Source organism: Stegastes partitus, unplaced genomic scaffold (assembly GCF_000690725.1).
Source record: "Stegastes partitus isolate 25-593 unplaced genomic scaffold, Stegastes_partitus-1.0.2 Scaffold1020, whole genome shotgun sequence".
NCBI classification, from domain to species: Eukaryota; Metazoa; Chordata; class Actinopteri; family Pomacentridae; genus Stegastes; species Stegastes partitus.
Window position 1 is genome coordinate 165,549 of NW_007578751.1, and position 17,933 is coordinate 183,481.

Sequence of the window (17,933 nt, forward strand, 5' to 3'; positions counted from 1 at the left end):
CTGTTAGAACTGAAGCAGCCTTTTTGGATGGGACGCAGTAGTATCTTTAGGAAACCAAAGCAAGCCCAGTTGTCTTAGTTTTAGCACTTAGATATACCATGACCTGGATGACTGAACACCACAACATTTTTAGCCAATAAACTGAGAACTAGGCAAGAGAAGTGACTAACCTCAGAGACTGGAAGCTTGTGGGCTTCTGTACGGTAGATGCCTATGGGGATGTCTCCAGTGGAGGAGCATAATTTCTGGTAGAGCCTGCCATAGGTGCGGATCCACAAGTCATCTTCTGTGATTCTCATCTAGAAAACAAACAATAATCACTCTAAGAGGCACTTCGCAATCCCAACAGGCTGAATCCAAGCCGCAAGTGTTTGGCTACTTACAGCACAGAGGAAACCTGAGCCGGGCATGGAGTCCAAACCAAGCAGCAGCCTGGTGATGGAGATCATGTAGTCCTTCACAAATGACTGGCAGGATGACACAACAAACAAATCAAAACAAGTAGATCACACTTTGCACTTTAGCAAATGCTAAGGATGAGGGATCTTTGTTATTAAGTGAGAGTGTGTTTGGCAAACCTGGTAGAGGAGAGTATCCAGCATGCTAACGCTGAAAACCTTCCCAGCAGCGAAGGGCAGGCGGAACATAAAGACCAGGTTGGACCCCTTTTCCCTTTCCTTCTGCAGATCAAACACAGACACAGACACACACACACATACACACACACACATACACGCACACAAAGGAGATCAGATGAAGAGATAGCGAAAACCTATCATCTTTTTAAAAAACAATTTCTTTGAACTGTTACAGCATCAAGCCTCCCTCAGCATGCACCGGGATGAAGGCAACATGACACTCAAGAAGTTAATGCTAAAAAAATGACATTCATTCTCACAGTCAAATTACAGTTTCGCACTGCATCTGATTTGCATGTTTTTGCAAAGTGGGATTAAACCAGAAAACCCCCCAACATGCATCGAGATAAGACTGGAAATCCACAAAAGGTCGCTCCTACCGTGAGGCAATATCTTTTTCATAATAATGTTACTCCCATATTGAAATTCATTTTAAGATGTGATGTCAAGCAGTGACTAATTTACTGCTTTGTTGATGAATGTTATTGATGCCCAAGGGGGAATTCATTAGCTGCCACACAGAGAACAACATGAACAGCAATAAGAGATATTAAAAAAAGGCAAGCTGAAATGGGGGAAAGAATAAAAAACCACAAGGCTCTGATCTATTATACATTTTCCGATACTGTAAAAAATATATATATAATGGCTAGGACAAAAGATCTTTGCGATTTTTCATTAAAACAAAGCATCATTTACAGTGTTTTGATTTTTTTTGTTTCTACATCAACTGATAATGTGAAACAAAGACCTGCTGGTATTTTTTTCCTCTTACTTTTTTCATTACGATCACAAGAAAACAGAAGTTTTGAAGTTGTGAAGCTGTTACCTTTTCCAGTTTGGACAGAGCTAGGGAGTAGTGGTCTTTGACTTTGAACTGCATGAAGCGCATGTTGGCTGGATGTGTGAGCTCTGTGATGATACTAAGAGCTGGAAACAGTCTGGAAGGAATAGACAGAGACAGAATGAAGAAAAAAAAAAGCACCTTAAGCTAGTGTGAGAGAGAAAAACTACGGGCAAAGCAGACCTGAACAAGGTCTGGACGTTGACGATGGTCTTTGCATCAGCCATATAGTCCTCCTCCGCAATCATGGAGCTCTCCTTGTCAACCACCACCATGGTGCCAGCGAATGTGACTCCACATCGCAGCAAACTGTCCAGACTGTGGAGAGAGTTAAAAGAGACGGATGTGGGAAAGGGATCAGGAAGTATAAGATCAGTTTTGAAGAAGAGGAAATTAAGTCCTATGAAAGTGAAAGAAATGAATGAAAGAATAATATTTAAGGACATAATAAAAGACGAAAATAAAGAAGTAAATCAGTTGGGGGATTTGTTCTGCCTTACTTGTCGATGGAGCCCACTGTGTAGAACACCATGGGGAACCAACAAATTGCCTCCAGGAAGTCTGCTTCAGGTCTGATCCAATCAAAAACACAAATAGACTTGAGAGTCCCACCAGTAGAGATTTACACAAACCATGATGAAGCCAGCGTTCTCACAGTGACAGACCCCTCTCACTCAGTCTTGAAAATACAACACAGCCAAACTGCCTGCAGAGAAAGCTGAACATAACAGCACTACACTGAAGTGACTCAGCATTTTATTGCCTTTTTATTGGATTCCACTCTCATTTGGCCGACTGTGTTTGTGTACCAGCCACAAAACACGACACAGGATTGTGGAGCACATTGTCCTGAAAGCATTCAACATTTCACAAATCATGTTTACTGTGACCTTAAATAGCCACATTTTTCTTCTCCACTTGCTATTTACGGAGGAACTCATTTTACTATACTGTGCAACCTAGATTTGTAGCGCTACCGTCACGCTCACAGCAACGATTCTGGATAACACACTACCATGTAAATCTGTTTCTGTTTGAAGCTGAGTGTACAATAATAGCTACTGCATCACGACAAATAATACACATGTCCTCACATGCTCTCCAGCAGCAGCACGATGGGGTTGAGCTCCTTCCTTGGTCGGTAGTAGGCCCGTAGAGGCACGATGAAGTTGTAAAGACCGTTCCCTGCACTCTCCGCAGACACAATGATCAGTTTGTTTTTGAAGCCATAGGAGCGGGCATCCTCAAAAGGAATGTGGTGACAAGCCTAGGAGAGACACAACAATGTCACTAGATGATGGCTGTGGCAGCTTGTAAAGCAAAGACAGCAAAGCCATCTATTTTCCTCACCTTGTCCATGCGCAGGCAGCAGAAAGGCATCTTTTCTTGTAGAAGGTGGCACAGTGCGGGTGAGCTACCGATGTATGGAGAATTTAGCGGGTAACCCTTCACCCACCTGCAGCACAAGCCCACATTTACATCTGAGCATACATATTTATTTCAGCACACCCATGTGCACAAATGCAAACAGTGCACTTACTCGCAGTGTCGACCCCACCAGTGGGCGCTCTCATCTTTGTCGCTGTCCTCCTTGCCCTCCTCTCCTCCCTCGTCCTCTGACTGGTCTCCCAGCAGGTCAAATGTGGGGTTGTTGACACCGTCCACCAGCTCCAGGACGGGGGCAATGCTGTGCCGTCTCTCTTCTGCTGAGTCTCCCATGGCAGGCAGAGCCAAGGTGTTGGCACCTCCCATCTCTGTCCTGGAGCTGCTCCTGCTTCCTCTCCCACTGCCCAGCCCTGTGCCTCCTGGATCCTGGCCTTCTGGGCTGCTGTCGCTGGAATCCTGCAGGTCGATGGCAACTGTGCCTGAAACACACACACACTCGCAGTGATGCTCGAACTCTGAATTCAGTTGTAGAAAGGAACACAGATATCTGAGAACACACACAGTAATGAGAGCATTGAAAACCAGTGAGCTGGTCATTTTCTCCACTAGGTGGTGTGTTTGTAGAGCCACAGTATCTGACATTTCAGCTCACTTGGCAGTTGCTCTTATCAAGTGTGACTTATTATCAGATACATGTTAATTCTTCTGCAAAGCAAAGATTTTTTTTTTTTATCTTCCACATAGATTTCCAATGCAAAAACTGTATAATTTGACAGCTGTGACCGTGCTGCTGTCTAAGATAGTTTAATGACAGGTTTGCATATTTGACCAACACAGAAACTGCAAGCAGAAGGTCAGTGTGTAAATGTTACACAGTCTTTGTGCTGTGCCCATCTGACTGACCCATGCTGGCGATGATACTGTGGACTGGCAGGCGGGTGAGTCCGTGGTAGATGGTTTGGTGCACTCCCCTGGCATTTCCGCCTGTGCCGCCCCACGACGGTTCCCTCTGGCCCCTGACAAATGCTGAGTTCTCCTCTTTCGAGATATTGATGTAAAAGCATGTGTCAGAGGCCCCCATGATGTGGCATGGACCAGGGTTCAGCAGGATGTTGGTGGTGTCCAGTCTGCGCACTCCAATCAAACATACTCCATACCTGCAGCCGCACAAACAAGGTTAGCTTTGCACAGTGCAGCTTAGTATCTTAGGCTTTCTGACATCATGACTTACTTTTTGTGAGCATGAAAGGAGGCAAACGTGAAACTCTTGCCCTGGTATTCCCCAAAGAATTTACTTTCTTCCAGTCGAATGTGATGCACCTCGTTGGCTGAGCAGCGCCGGTAGGTCCGGTGCCATTGGTCCGCTGAACACGCGCCGCCCTCCCTGAGACATAAAAAGAGGATTGATTGGCCATGTGAGGAAAGCGTGACCTTTAAAACATGTTCTACAAACCCTCCAGCTCAGCACCAACGCCACATCAGAAGATTTTCCATCAAGGTTGCAAAGGTAACATCTTCCATCTCTGTCAGAGCTGCTGATCGATACTTCAATCAGCACATGGATGTAGACAAGGACACACAGCCCGCGTGAACAATAGGCCCCAGACACACACATTCATACAGTTAAGAGGACAACACTTCTCTCTTAGGGATATGGCTTTCGACGTGAAGGCTAAAGAGGTGATAACAGTAAGCAGGGGTAGTGTGGGGGCAGTGTGAATGTGGGTGGCCTGCAACAAAGACGGCATTATATAAACAAGTGTTATAGCAAATTTGCAGTTTACACGAACTAAGTGCAAGGCAAGGGAGGAGGAGGACAAATCCTAGTCATGTAGCATTGTCACAGCCAATAAACCAAATGGCATCAAGTCCAGATATAGAAGCATACTTACGAAACACGCTGCTTTTAAATGTTGAACTCATTCGTCGGTCTGTTAGCTCTGAAGAAACTTCTTTCGTATCACTCGTAAATACATAGATTTTCATATGTAATTAAAGAGTTAGTCATATTTGTGTTTTCTGCCATTCATATGTGAAAAAGTTCTATTTATTGTATGGGTTTGTGTACAAGTATGACTGAAACAAAGCCTTATTCCAACCCATGGAAGCTTTGAACAAGTTAAAAAAAATTAGGAATTTGGAGGCTGTCCTTACAAATTTGAGTTAGACCTAATTTATTTTGAGTCATTTTTGTGTGGGTGCTCTATTTTTATTTATTTATTTTCTTGTTTGTTATACTTATGGAATGTGGCTTTAAAATGAAAGTCATATCAAAGTTATCGTAAAAATATGCATTTAGTCCAGCATCAAAATATCATGTTTAAATTGGAATATTTTTCAACTATCACTGCATATTTCCATAATTATGAAGAGCTGCTATTGTGTACAAATACTCCTGAACACTCTTTCAGAACACGTTGCCCAAGTAACAGTCTGGTGCTGGTTACAGTCACTTATTGTAAGTGATAAACCGAAAACTAAAAGAGCGTAATATTGGTCACTTTAAGCAGCAAGTGAAACTTGTTAATAAACAAAACATGGACGCACTCAAATACTCAAATGTCATCTTCTGCCATTTTAATGTTCTTTTTTTTTTTTTTCTTTTACAGATTTGATTAAAGCTTCACAAACATCAGAATATGCACATTCCCTGATTTCTGGGTATTTTAAATGAGAGTGTTCAAACCTATACTGCCCTTCTGAACAGTGATTATATTGATCATAAATGACTAGTGGGCTGCAAGGAGGCTCGGTGGTTAGCACCATTGCCTCGCAGCAAGAAGGTCGCTGGTTTGCGTCCCGGTGAGGACACCCGGGATCTTTCTGTGTGGAGTTTGCATGTTCTCCCTGTGCAGCGTGGGTTCTCTCTGGGTTCCCCGGGTTCCTCCCACAGTCCAAAAACATGTTGAGGTTAATTGGTGATTCTAAATTGTCCGTAGGTGTGAATGTGAGTGTGCTTGGTTGTCTGTCTCTAAGGGTAGCCCTGTGATGGACTGGTGACCTGTCCAGGGTGTCCCCTGCCTTCACCCTGAGTCAGCTGGGATAGACTACAGCCCCCCACGACCTTATTGAAGATTAACCGGTGTATAGAAAATGGATGGATAAATTACTAGATCGTTTTTTGTTTTACAAAATCACCACAGATTGCAGGACTTCAGTGGAAAGTGAGCACAAGTATGGAAATAGAAAAAAATGCATCCTACCTATTGAGGGCTTGAAATGCTCCTACACGCTGCTTAAAGGCCTCTTGGGGTGCCGTTCTGAGAAGAAGAAGAAAAAAAAGAAGATGAATGACAGTGAGGAGGTATGGAGCAGCTGGGTTCACTTGGTTATAGCTACTGTACAGTGTCTGTGACTGTCGAGACGGTGGGAAGTTAAATAGAATGAATGATAGGGAGAAAGAAAGCAAGTGAACTTACTGTCCTCTAGAGGAGTGGATCAATAGAGTGATGAGAGTTGAGGTACCAGGGCACACACAGTTTAAGGCCAGCATAGCATACTTAAACTCTTCTTCACACACCACATGATCTGCAGATACAGAGACAAGACAAGAGGGACAAAGTGACTGAGGTCATACAAGCCTCAGAAAGGCATCAGTCTTAGTAAACGATAATATGTCAATATGTTACATACATCAATAGGTTAGGACCAAGGACTAATTAAGCTTCTCAACGGGCCAATAAGAGCACGCAAATCCATTAAAAAAGAGCTATATATAGTTAAACTGTGGTGCTTAAAGTAGGACTTCAATGATTATTTTCATCATAATGTTAGTGTTTTGTTTTAAATCATTTATTTTATAAACTGAATAAAAAAATATCACAACATATTCCATCTTGTTTAATTTGTTTAAGTAGCAGCGCAAAACCCAAATATATTCAAGAAACAATGACATTAAGCAGTGAAAAACAGGACATTGCCCTTTAAAAAATAAAAAATAAATGGAATATACACACACACACACACACACACACACACACACACACATATTTGGGCTGTGTGCCTTTATTCAGAGCAGTAGAGATCAACAAGAAAGGGGGAAGAAGAGTGGGGAAAGACCTGCAGCAAAGGGTCATGAGCGGGAGTCAAACTCACGAGCGCTGCGTTGGGGAACTATAGCCCCTGTTTATGGGACTTAGCCAGTTGAGCTCCGGGGTGCCTGACATTGCCCCCTTTTGAGAATCTGCAGCAGCAACTAATTGGGAATGTTTGCTTCCTATATTTCTACATTAAAATGATCATTTTGCAATCTTCTGTAAACCAGTGATAATTAAATGAATTAGGTTAACAAACCAAATGTTTCATCGCAACTGCAAAGCATTAAAAAAAACATTTGAAAAACTAAGTAAGCAGCATATCTTTCCATCATAAATGTGTCAGTTAATAATGTGGAGAGCTTAACTGGAGCTTTGCACTGAAGAAATATTTCCAATGAAAACTGTTTGCTGCGACTCTTGCAAACAGTGGCATGCATTTCACTGTGTTAACATGCCTCTATTCTTGACAATAAAAGGCACGAGCCCACACTCAATCAAATGTCACCATCTTATGTTGGAAAACGACTAAATGCCACTTGATGTTTGGCGAATACAGCTGTTTCAAACGGGCAGCGCTGTCAGAAATCCTCTCGCCCCTGTTTAGACACATTGGCTGTTGACTCAAATGGGATCAATGTTATGTCACCGCTCAGGTTTTTTCGGGGGAAACGGACAGACCAAGCAACAGGCCAGTGATTCACTGCCAGCCCTTCGGAACCACCTTTCATTCACATCATTGATCATTTAACATAACCCTGCTCATGAACCAACCAAAACCAAACTGAACAAACACAGATGACAGCCTCTCAATTACCTGTTGCCACACAGCCTCCTCTTTGAAAGGAAAAACCAACAGAGCGATTATTGTTTGTAGTAAGCCAATCAGTGGATCGGGCCCAGGGAGCATCCATTTCCCCTGCTGTGTAATTCTTGATTGCATTATCTTCAGTAATGAGTGCACAGGCGTATTAAGGCGGCCTTGTTTAGCGACAATGTTGAGTTTGGTCCTAAAAGCACAATATGCGCTCTGTATGACAAGATAATTGGTGAAAAACGTCAGAGCTTGACGTGAAATATCAAACTGGATCACCTGCCTGTTTGAGAGAGGGAAGGCCAGCTGGAATGTAAATGCAGCTTGTGCTAAATTAATGAAGTATGCGTGTGTGTGCCTGCGGCCAGGCAGGTGAGTGATATGACAATTAAAACTACTGATTGTGAATCTTCCATTGGAGTACCAATGTTCTTTTGGCTGAGAGCAGCACATCATGATGCAGCTCACACACAAACACACACTCTTGCTATTCAGGCTGTGAACTTATTTCAAAGCGGAAGCTTTTATAGAGCAATGGGCTTCTGAAGCCTGCAGCAGATAGACAAAAACCTTACCGTTACAATCCACCCTCTCTGACCACCTCTTACACACAAACATGTGCCTGCTCCCACAGCACACAGCCACTGGTAGTCACACATCAAATTGAATTGTCACCAATATTCAATTTCCAATGTCCTTCTTGCACCTCTCTTCACCACTTTGATCCTTTCCCTTTCCATCTTCTTCTCTGCTTGTCCTTCACCACAGCCCTCCATCTTAAACTCTGTCCTTCAGGTCAGAAACCAGGAGAGAAACCAGTTACCGACCTCAACACACTGTTCACACAAACACATTCCCTTTCTGTCGTTCTCGATTAGAAGACGTTGTTTTTTTGACCCATCTCCTCATGCTGCGTGTTGTTTTCTGTTCCAGATATTAGCTAAAGGTGGAATCCTGTATGTGCAAATATGTATGAGTGTGCAAATGGGGTTATTCACAACCTCTGCAAGAGAGCAATTCAGCCTGACCACAGGGCCACAGGTTGAGCTAATTAATTCAGTAGGATGTTATTTTTTTTGCATCAACACCGTGCAGCTACAGTACATTGAGCTCAGAGGGTGAACAGCTATTGTTGTTCAAAACTGGGACAACAATCAATGGACGCTCTCTTCTGTTTGGTTACTCAGACACCTTAGGGTTTCCTGCCTTGCTGCTGCATCATACCGACAGATCTTTTCTAATGAGTGTCGAGCTGTTATTAAGCTATTTTTTGCCCATCAAATTAAATCTTGTATCTCTTGCTCATTAATGCCTCCCACACCATCACTTAGTGAGTATATTTCAAGTGGTGTCAAAATATGACATTTGTAGTCACAGTAATGCCCATGTGACTGCACGCTGGTTTGTTCTCTGACTCTATCTGTTGTGACTTTGGGTTTAGGGGACATTAAACTCAGCTTATTATGAAGTTTGCTTTGCTCAAAGAGTTTGAAGGGGGGGACTTCAGATATCACTACAGTCCAGTAGGCATTATGCATTCAGCACTGAATAGCAATGAGTGCATAGCTAGTGGAGATTTCATAAGAAACAATATCAACATCGACTAATGCTAAGCTAATATATTCAAATGAATGACGAGGATATCTCAACATGTCAACCACTATGTTAGTGTGAGATAACACATGAGCGCAGCTCTCATACATGTTACAGCTGCCAAATTCCCAGCAGAGGATATTCACCCCACTGAGCTTGCTGCTAATCACATGCAGCAGAAATGGGTGAGATAATGGAAGAACATGAATTTATCTTTCCTCCTAACAATTCCCTCCTTGTTATTAACAAAAGGCCACAGTCTGACTGAAGCAGTGCGGTGTTTAAACAGCACTGCAGGAGGATTGCCTGCGGGGAGAGCTCGTCTGCCAGGTTAGTGCAACGGCAGAACTCATCAAAAGAAGGGGATTTTCTTTGCCAAGGTAGCAAAGTAAAACGTTAATCATTGATAGAGACAGCTGGGATGAGGGCGGCGAGCTAGAACTGAGTTTGACGTTCTCCAGGGCTGTAGGCAGAGAGATGTGTGAGAGAGAGAAAAGGGTGAGATAGAGTTTGGGTCCTCTTCTTTCACTCGCAGATGATTGACTGGCATCTTCTGTTGAGCAAGAGACGAAGGGATGCTCTCCAAAAGGGGATGTAAAAACTCACAGAAACCCTCAGACGGCTTAGAGCCAAGCCAAGCCAATCTGTTGAGCACTTCTTCAGAGCTGGGAGGAGCGAGAGCTCTGCTGGTGCACAAGCCCCTGACAAAAAACTTGTTTCTGTCTTACAATTCAGGCAGACAAACTCAGGTAGAAAATGGAACGGCTGATGTCACACACTATAGTGTAGACATGACAGCTCAGTTTCCAATGTGAACATAACGCAACCCTGCTGTAGCAAAAAAGAAATGCTTGCGTAATCTTCCATATTTTACGGTGCTACGTACTATCACTGGTAACAAAACTCTGGGATCAAGCCAAGCAAAACATCCTGTCAAATTGGACCAGGTAGATGTATATTTTAGTAGGTGTCATCCAGTTTTTTCCAACATCCAGATGTGATCAAATAACAGTAGCTGGATCCAACCAACACACACACACACACACACACACACAAACACACACCTTGAGAGGACATCTCAAATCACTTCCAACTTGTTTGATTTCACACTCACTGCCCACCTGCAAATTTCACATGAAACTTGTTCTCTGGCTTGAGAATCTGGACGTACAGGGGGCAGTTTGGAGCAAAGTCTTTCACTGCCCAAGCTCTGAGGATTGTCTGATGATCCTGAGAAAATTGGAGACAGAGTGGAGCGAGATAGACAGAGTGACAGCAGGGGGGAGAGAGATAGAGGGAGAGACAGAGGCAGAAACCCATCAGCGGCAGCATCAGATTGGAGCTCTGCTATTATAATCCCCTTAAACCACTGATTACATATACCGACTGAATGGTCCTTGCAACATTTCAGAGTAATACAATTCTGACATTTCACGACAGGCCGCGGCAAGACCACGGAGAGTGAAGCGAGCAAGACTGGTCCTCGCAGCTCTGTGAGACACTGCAGTGCTTTGAGCTAAAGGGTGAGCAGACTAAAATGTGCTAATTAGCACTAAACACAAAGTACAGCTGAGGCCGACAGGAATATTTAAACTGTTGACCTCACAGATCAGGGAATATAAGGCTTCACCACTGTCTTGTCCCTTTATCTGATGAGAAACATAAAGGCATTGCCATTTTTTTGGCAATCCATTCAATATGAGACATAGTATTTTACAAAACAATGTAATTAGAATGTGCAGAATTATAGAACGAGACTGTCCAGAGGATTTATTCTCTGGGGACGTTGAATGTTTAAGTTTTAGACTGAGCCACCCAGTCACTGCTGGGACATTTAAGTCTAAGAAATAAAGAGGCTACATGACCAATTGACTGCACCAAACGTTAGTCAAAAGATCTCAGCCTTCCTAACAAGACAGCACCCTCACATATGTGCGATATGGGTGAATTTTCAGAGTTGAAGGTTGCTTTCATCTCTGCATACAGTTGACTTTGTGTTTCCTGTTAAGAAAACAACAGGTGAAATTTAATGTAGTTCTCATCAATTGTGGCTCGCTTCATTTCACTTCATCTCTGGTTTATTTGCTGTGACAATAAGCTGCCGTAACATTCAGTGTGAAATCCATAGTGTTACTTAAACACATTGTTATTCACTGTCATGTCATGCAGCACCATTAAACACCCCACATCTTGAGTTTCCTTTGTTGTGCCTGATTGTTGTTCCTCTGTGATGTCAAACCTATATTTTTTCACTCTGGTTTAGACGTTTTTGATGTACAATTATCATTTAAGTGGAATCTTATAATAATATAACTAAATAAGCAAAGCAAATATAAAAAGTCAGCCAGTGAAGTGGCATGAATTCCCGTACTACAAAAGCTGCTTTGCAATAGCTATTCTTCATAAAGAAAGGTCCAGAAAAACGGTTTACCACATGAGAATAAAATCTGAAAGTAAAAGTTTTTACAAAATTCTAAGACTGTTTTTTGGCTCAGTATGGATGTTTGGCATTGTGAGGAGTCACGGCGATACAGGGAAACAGTGAGGAACGTACAGCAGCAATGCGATCCACTTCAAACCGGTTACTGAGGATAAAGCAGGCCTCAGCATCGTCCATCCTGCAGGTAGTTAGTAGAGCATGTAGCCATGGGAGCGAGAGAGATAGAGTAGTAGAGAGGGAGAAAGAGAGACAAAGAGAGAGAGAGAATTGGGGAAGCAATGAGACACAGGAAGGAGGGTGTTGTCATGTTATTGAGGGAGAGGATAAAAGAGGAAGAAAGTAGGACAATAGAACAACAAATGTACCAATGTGTCTTTCAAGCCCACGCCATTTAAAGATGAGATAGGAGGCGAGGAGACGGGGAGATTAAACAAACAGGCTTTTGCTCCTTTTCTTTCTCTGTGCAGCCAGCCTAAGGTGCTGCGTCTGTATTATCAGAAGCCAGGGGGCAAACAATAAGCAATATGACTCAAACTGTAATTACAGCTGTTACTTCAAGGCTGTAGGTGCTTTAGGAATTAATTACGAGCTACAGCTTCTACAAGTGAGACCCTTTGTTTCAAAGCGTCCATACTCAGGTCTACTCTGGGGCTGGTTTGGGGCTTGACTGCTGCAGAATTATTTTTGCAATAACAATGCTTTCAAAGGATTTGTAGAGTTAGTAAGATGGTCACAGTGACTCACTTGGCCCTCATCAGGTCCTGGTCTTTGAGGGCTGAGCCCTGCAGGTAGATGACTCTCTGGGCCCACAGAGGAACATGCAGGACCCTTCTAACCTGGACATCCATCTCTGCTGGGCAAAGGATCACTACGTAGTAGTCCTACACATGTACACACATACACCCACAGTTTGTATTACGACGAAACATGCTTTAGCCAGAAACAAGAAAGATGCAGGCCCAGGTGTGTTTAGGCAGAATTTGCACTGTTATACTTGTTAAAATGTTTTCATGCTTGCAGAAGTCATAAGATGTTTTTTTTGTTTTGTTTTGTTGAATCCCAAATTTCCAAATTCACAGACCGAACTAAAAGGCAGAGAACTGACTCTACCCCAGCTTCACTCTAAACCTATACATTAGCCACCTGGAGGTGAGAACCAGTCAAGATTATTCCCAGATAAATAAGTAAACATTTGCACATGGATGGACCCTAAACCAAACACGCAGATGTGAATAAGACATCAATTTTATCCTTGCCATTATAGATTTAATCCTCTGTTTTAACCTCAGCTGCTCGGGCTCCTGGAGAGGATTACAGACAACAAACACACACCCACAGGACCCCCAAAACCCCCTCTTGTCCTATTTAAAACGATTTGGAAAGACCTGCAGCCGAGGGTGAGCGAAGAACTCATTGAGGAAGTCCATGAGGAGATCGATCTTGAGACAGCTGACACACAGCACCACGTGTTTCTCCGTCTGTGCCCTGTAACGGCTGTAGTTCCCCCCAGACTTCTGTCGCTCCATCCACAGAAAGGCCAGCTGCTCAAACTGCATTTAGGACGACATCCATCACATTCAACAGATGGAAAGTGGATTAAGTTAGCTGGAATACAGGGAGGAGCCAGGTGGTTTATGAAAAGAAAACAATGCCTTGTATTGTATAGTGTTTCCATTCGATTAGGGAGAGTGTTTGGGAGAATTAAGATAAGTGGAGATCTGAGTAAGGGTGAATGGAACGTGATAGCAGAGATTAACAGTGGAGGACAGGTAGCAGAAAGAGTAGGTTTGAAGAAAGATGCACAGATTTTAATCAGTGGGCTCAGGATGGTTGGATGGGCAGTGGGAAGTGTCAAGATTTAGCAGATAAACTGATACAACCTAAAAATCTAATTTCTTATGGATTTAAACCACCAAAAAAAAATTTTTTTTACACTTGTCATCTCAGTCATCTCAGAGAGAAACAAATAGTCTTTGTCCTGTTTGTCACTGGTGCTTTCAGCTGGTCCAGCATGAACTATCATGATGCAACTTTATCTCATCCTGTGTAAGCAAGAAAAGTGCACCTCCTCAAAAATCATACACTGTAGTTGCTACGACTTGTTGGTGGCATTTCCATTTTTTTCTCCCAAGGGTCTTACTTTGAGCGACAATGTCATGTCTATGAAGCCAGTGCCTCAGATATTGAACCCTCTACTTGCTGTTCTGCAGGTCCTCAGCAGCAACAGCAGCAATGAATGTGAATAGTGTTTTAAAACATACACAATGGCCACATAGTCAGAGTTTGATAGACACATTTCATTTGTTTTTGTGTTTTTTTCCTTGGGAGCAAATCATTTGTAAGGAAACATTCAAGCCTCCATTAAAAGGCACTGAGATTTGTCTTAATGAAAACCTTTGAATAGGCGAAAACTGAATTGTAAAGAAGAAAAATTACATTATTTTTTTAAATCAATATGTTTTAAGGCTCAAGAATAGACAAAGTGGCTCGTTAGGAGGCACATTTGTGTTGTGGACAGGTACAGGAAAACCAAGAGAGGCAGCAATTAGAAAAACACAGTAGCAGAATCCTGATGTGCTCTGTGATTCCCCTGTGCAACCTGGATGGAAACTGGTCATGGCAGGACAGAGTCAGACAGAAGGACAAAGACACACACACACACACACACACACGCAGACAGGTTGGGGCTTTGGGGTTGGGGCTAAGGGGGGCCAGTTTCTAAATGTCAAGGGGTATTTATGGATGAAAGATGGGGAGAGGGAGTGGAACGGATGACATGGTGTCCATGCCAGCGATGGATGAAGCGTTGTGTCTTTATGAGCCGACTTGTGCAACTTTGGCAAAAGTATCTTTATGCCCATGTTTTTTTTGGTTTTGTTTTTTCATCGAGGTTCTGTGAATATATTTGCAACCAACAGGCCACAGCTGATGGAACGACAAAAAAACAAAACAAGACAGTGAGATCTTGTTCAATCGCTGTTTGATCATGCATGCGTAGGATGCAGTCCTACACCTACAGCACAGTATGTGTCTGCTTGCGTGATGGCACCAAAAAAAACAAAAAAGTTACCAACGACTTGTAGCATCATTGCTTGTGACTTGCTTATCAGCTGCATGTGTGTGTGTGTGTGTGTGTGTGTGTGGGTGTGTGTGTGTGTGTGTGTGTGTGTGTGTGTAAGACAGATTTCCTGCCCAGAGAGACCTCATCTAACTGCAGTTACACAGAGGATCTTCATCCTATTAGCACCTTCACTCGTTTTGGGAGACAAACAGGTATGTCAGCTACCTCAGGGATAAAAGGCTTACACAAATATGAGGTAGCACTGTTGGGATACAGTAGAATTGCATTTGTCAAGGTGCGTTTATCAGTCCCTGTACAAATGGTTCCTCTAGTTTCTGTCATAAGGTTTCCTTTGTGGAGCAGTTAAATGACAGGAGAGGGATTTAGGGAATTGAGTGAGTATAAAAGACAGTCTTGTTGCACTCTGAATAAAAATAGTGTTGTAAATCTACGTAGGATGCAATGAGTCATCATTGGGGATGGGGGCAGGGATGGGGGGGGGATTATTAGCATTAAGAGAGAAAAGTTTGCTGTGTTCCGAGTGTACTAAAGAAAGCAAATTGGCTTTTACAAGTGGTGAAACATTCTCTGTTAGAAATATTGCAAATTTTTCTGATCACCTTAAAGGCACATCTGTGCTTAATTTAACCCAATATTTTCTACCGCCATATAAACTGGAGGACACCTTGGTGTGGCCATGTTGGCTGCTCAGGCAGTTGAACTGAGAATAAAATATGAACGGGTTGAAATGTTATTTGTCTTCAAGGGTTCCTCAGCTTATCAAATCAATGTATGCATCAGAATTTCTATCTACAACTCCCCTTTAAGCTTTCTATTTTAAGCAATACCTCAAACACCAACTACATCTTTTTTATACCTACTCGTTTATAATCATACTAAAGCTTGTTACCATTGTTTCTTACCTGGATGGGAAGCACAATAAGTGCCACAAAGATCATGATGACAACGAGGAGCTGCGAAGGCCAGATCTGAGGGGTGACATCTCCGAAACCCACGGTGGAGAAGGTGACTACGCAGAAGTAGAGCGAGTCAAACAGGGTCAGATTGTTGCCCGCTCGTTCGAGGTGTTGAATGCCGCAGATGCTGAAGGAGGTGAGCGGGAAAATTGGAGAAAGTAAGAAAAGGAAGTGAACGTCACTGAGAAAGAGACTTCGCGTTGCAAGTGAAGCACAGGTGCCCATGGAGGCCATTATCCATGGAGACCTGGTTTTCACACCTGTGCTTATATGTGTGACTTTGTATATGTGGAGGAATAGAAGCACGTTTAAAAGACTTTATCGAACATTGTGTATTTCTGCATATAAGTGTGCAAGTGCGAGATGCACGTATTATCGCTATCTTTAAGTGATAGATGCATCAACAGAAATGTCAACTCTCAAATGGTCAGAGAGCTTAACTCATGCTGTGTGTAGGATCTTCTGGATTAGCTCTGGCTTTCGCACCAGATAGGCAGCAAGCTCACACATCCTCCACTGCACTGAAGCCATCACCAGTTGTCATTTCAGAGCAGTATCTCACTCTTGCAGTTACCAATTACCGTTCGGCTTTCTGCCTTTCTCTCCCTTAGCTTTAGGAGCAGCATTTTTCCCTCTCCTATCTCTCTTTCCCCCCCTGCATTTATCAAGCTATTGCTTCTCCATCTCACCCTCTTTCTCTTCCACATTTTGTCCATTTCTGTGACGCCTTTCACTTCCCGTTCACCCATAATTTAAAAGTCTCTCCTCCCTCCACTTGTTGCCCCCTTCTGAGTGTAGTGTCAGCGGTGAGGGTACCCACCACGTAAACATGAGACAGACCAGTGTGCTGATAAGTATCACCACCTGGTTAAACATGGCTGAGTGTGTCCGCTGGATTGCCCTGTGGAGATCATTCTGCAGAGAGACAGAAAGAAGTCCATGTATGGAAATGAGCCCAAGCGCAGCATTGTTTAAGTGTAAAATGAGGGTAACATGTGACAGATGGATAGTAGGAAAGACTTTTTTTTTTTAAATAAAAAAAAGAAAATGCCAAAGGACAATCTCAAGCAGCAAGGAGGACAGTTTATTAAAAAGTGTGCAGCAGCCTTAGTTAGCCAGATATCATTGGACAGGTGGGATCAGGGAATACTAAAAGCTTTATGAGCAAGTCCAATTTGTCAGTTTAAATATTTTTTTTGACTGATTTACCTTCATGGCAGATAAAGATAAAGCTGAGGAGCTGAAATGGGAGACAGGAAGGGATAAATGCATGCCAGCAAAATAACATAACAGAAGTGTTTAGATGAAAGCAATGGGAGAAATTGAAGAGGGACATAGTGCTTCACTTACTATCATGTTCTCCAAAGCGTGCTTGGCCAGCCAGCAATTGAGAAATACAGGGATGAAGAGATTTCTGAAGGAGGGCAAAATCACCTGTCAAGAGGAAAGAGCTTCAGTCTGGCTGTCTGTCTCGTCACCGTTTTTTGATATATGTTATACAGTCATGGCATCTCTGGCAGGGTAAGGGGTTGTTAGAGCATGTGTTTCGCTGTAGTATTGCAGCAGGTATTGGAGTGCGATGTGCATGCAGGACCAAAACAAATAGGTGCATAAGATTCCCCATCCTATCAGTGCTCAGTAACGCATATGCTTTCACTCACAGTGATCATGAAGGGAACAGCGCTGATCATCTCCAGAATGAAGGGGACACGTAATACTTGCTCCCATACGTTGCCCTGGAAACACAAGCCACACACGTGGGTCAGGAATCTCCATTGTTTTGGTGACCTTAGGGGATTACCACATAACAGGCCTGACTGCCACGAGTAGACGAAGATAAATTGATGAGCTCTTGCTCCATAGATATAGATCGGGATGTATATGGGTTATACAACTCCCCTGTGTCCTTTGAAAGAAGAAGCAGCATTACTCAGTTTCCACTGAGCCTTGCCATTCAATTAAGATGTCAGCCCCGGCTGTTTTTATGTGTCTGCCTCTTGCATATGCCTGACCTGAATCTGACTAGTGTAGGTGGACAGGCACAGGCTATGTCCACAGGAATCAGTCAACTCTAAATGCTAAGGCCTCTAGCCTCCAGAGTAATCTGCAGAGTGAGCCCTTCATAGGCTTATAGTGTCAAGTACAT

At 43.0% G+C, this 17,933-nt stretch overlaps 1 protein-coding gene across 1 annotated transcript in view; it reads right to left on the reverse strand.

Annotated features, from left to right (window-relative positions):
- kcnt2b (potassium sodium-activated channel subfamily T member 2b) overlaps positions 1-17,933 on the reverse strand; it is a 39,972-nt gene that overhangs the window by 3,590 nt on the left and 18,449 nt on the right. Inside the window, exons 7-27 of the mRNA XM_008295113.1 lie at positions 17,449-17,523; positions 17,138-17,221; positions 16,608-16,702; positions 15,734-15,914; positions 13,135-13,299; positions 12,494-12,630; positions 11,864-11,927; positions 10,431-10,539; positions 6,288-6,396; positions 6,072-6,128; positions 4,100-4,252; positions 3,772-4,025; positions 3,023-3,347; positions 2,833-2,938; positions 2,577-2,749; positions 1,983-2,054; positions 1,666-1,800; positions 1,468-1,579; positions 579-680; positions 384-467; positions 171-299 (exon numbers count right to left, since the gene is read on the reverse strand). Coding sequence (XP_008293335.1) covers positions 171-299; positions 384-467; positions 579-680; positions 1,468-1,579; positions 1,666-1,800; positions 1,983-2,054; positions 2,577-2,749; positions 2,833-2,938; positions 3,023-3,347; positions 3,772-4,025; positions 4,100-4,252; positions 6,072-6,128; positions 6,288-6,396; positions 10,431-10,539; positions 11,864-11,927; positions 12,494-12,630; positions 13,135-13,299; positions 15,734-15,914; positions 16,608-16,702; positions 17,138-17,221; positions 17,449-17,523 — 2,721 coding nt within the window. The remainder of the gene's footprint in view (positions 1-170; positions 300-383; positions 468-578; positions 681-1,467; positions 1,580-1,665; positions 1,801-1,982; positions 2,055-2,576; positions 2,750-2,832; positions 2,939-3,022; positions 3,348-3,771; positions 4,026-4,099; positions 4,253-6,071; positions 6,129-6,287; positions 6,397-10,430; positions 10,540-11,863; positions 11,928-12,493; positions 12,631-13,134; positions 13,300-15,733; positions 15,915-16,607; positions 16,703-17,137; positions 17,222-17,448; positions 17,524-17,933) is intronic.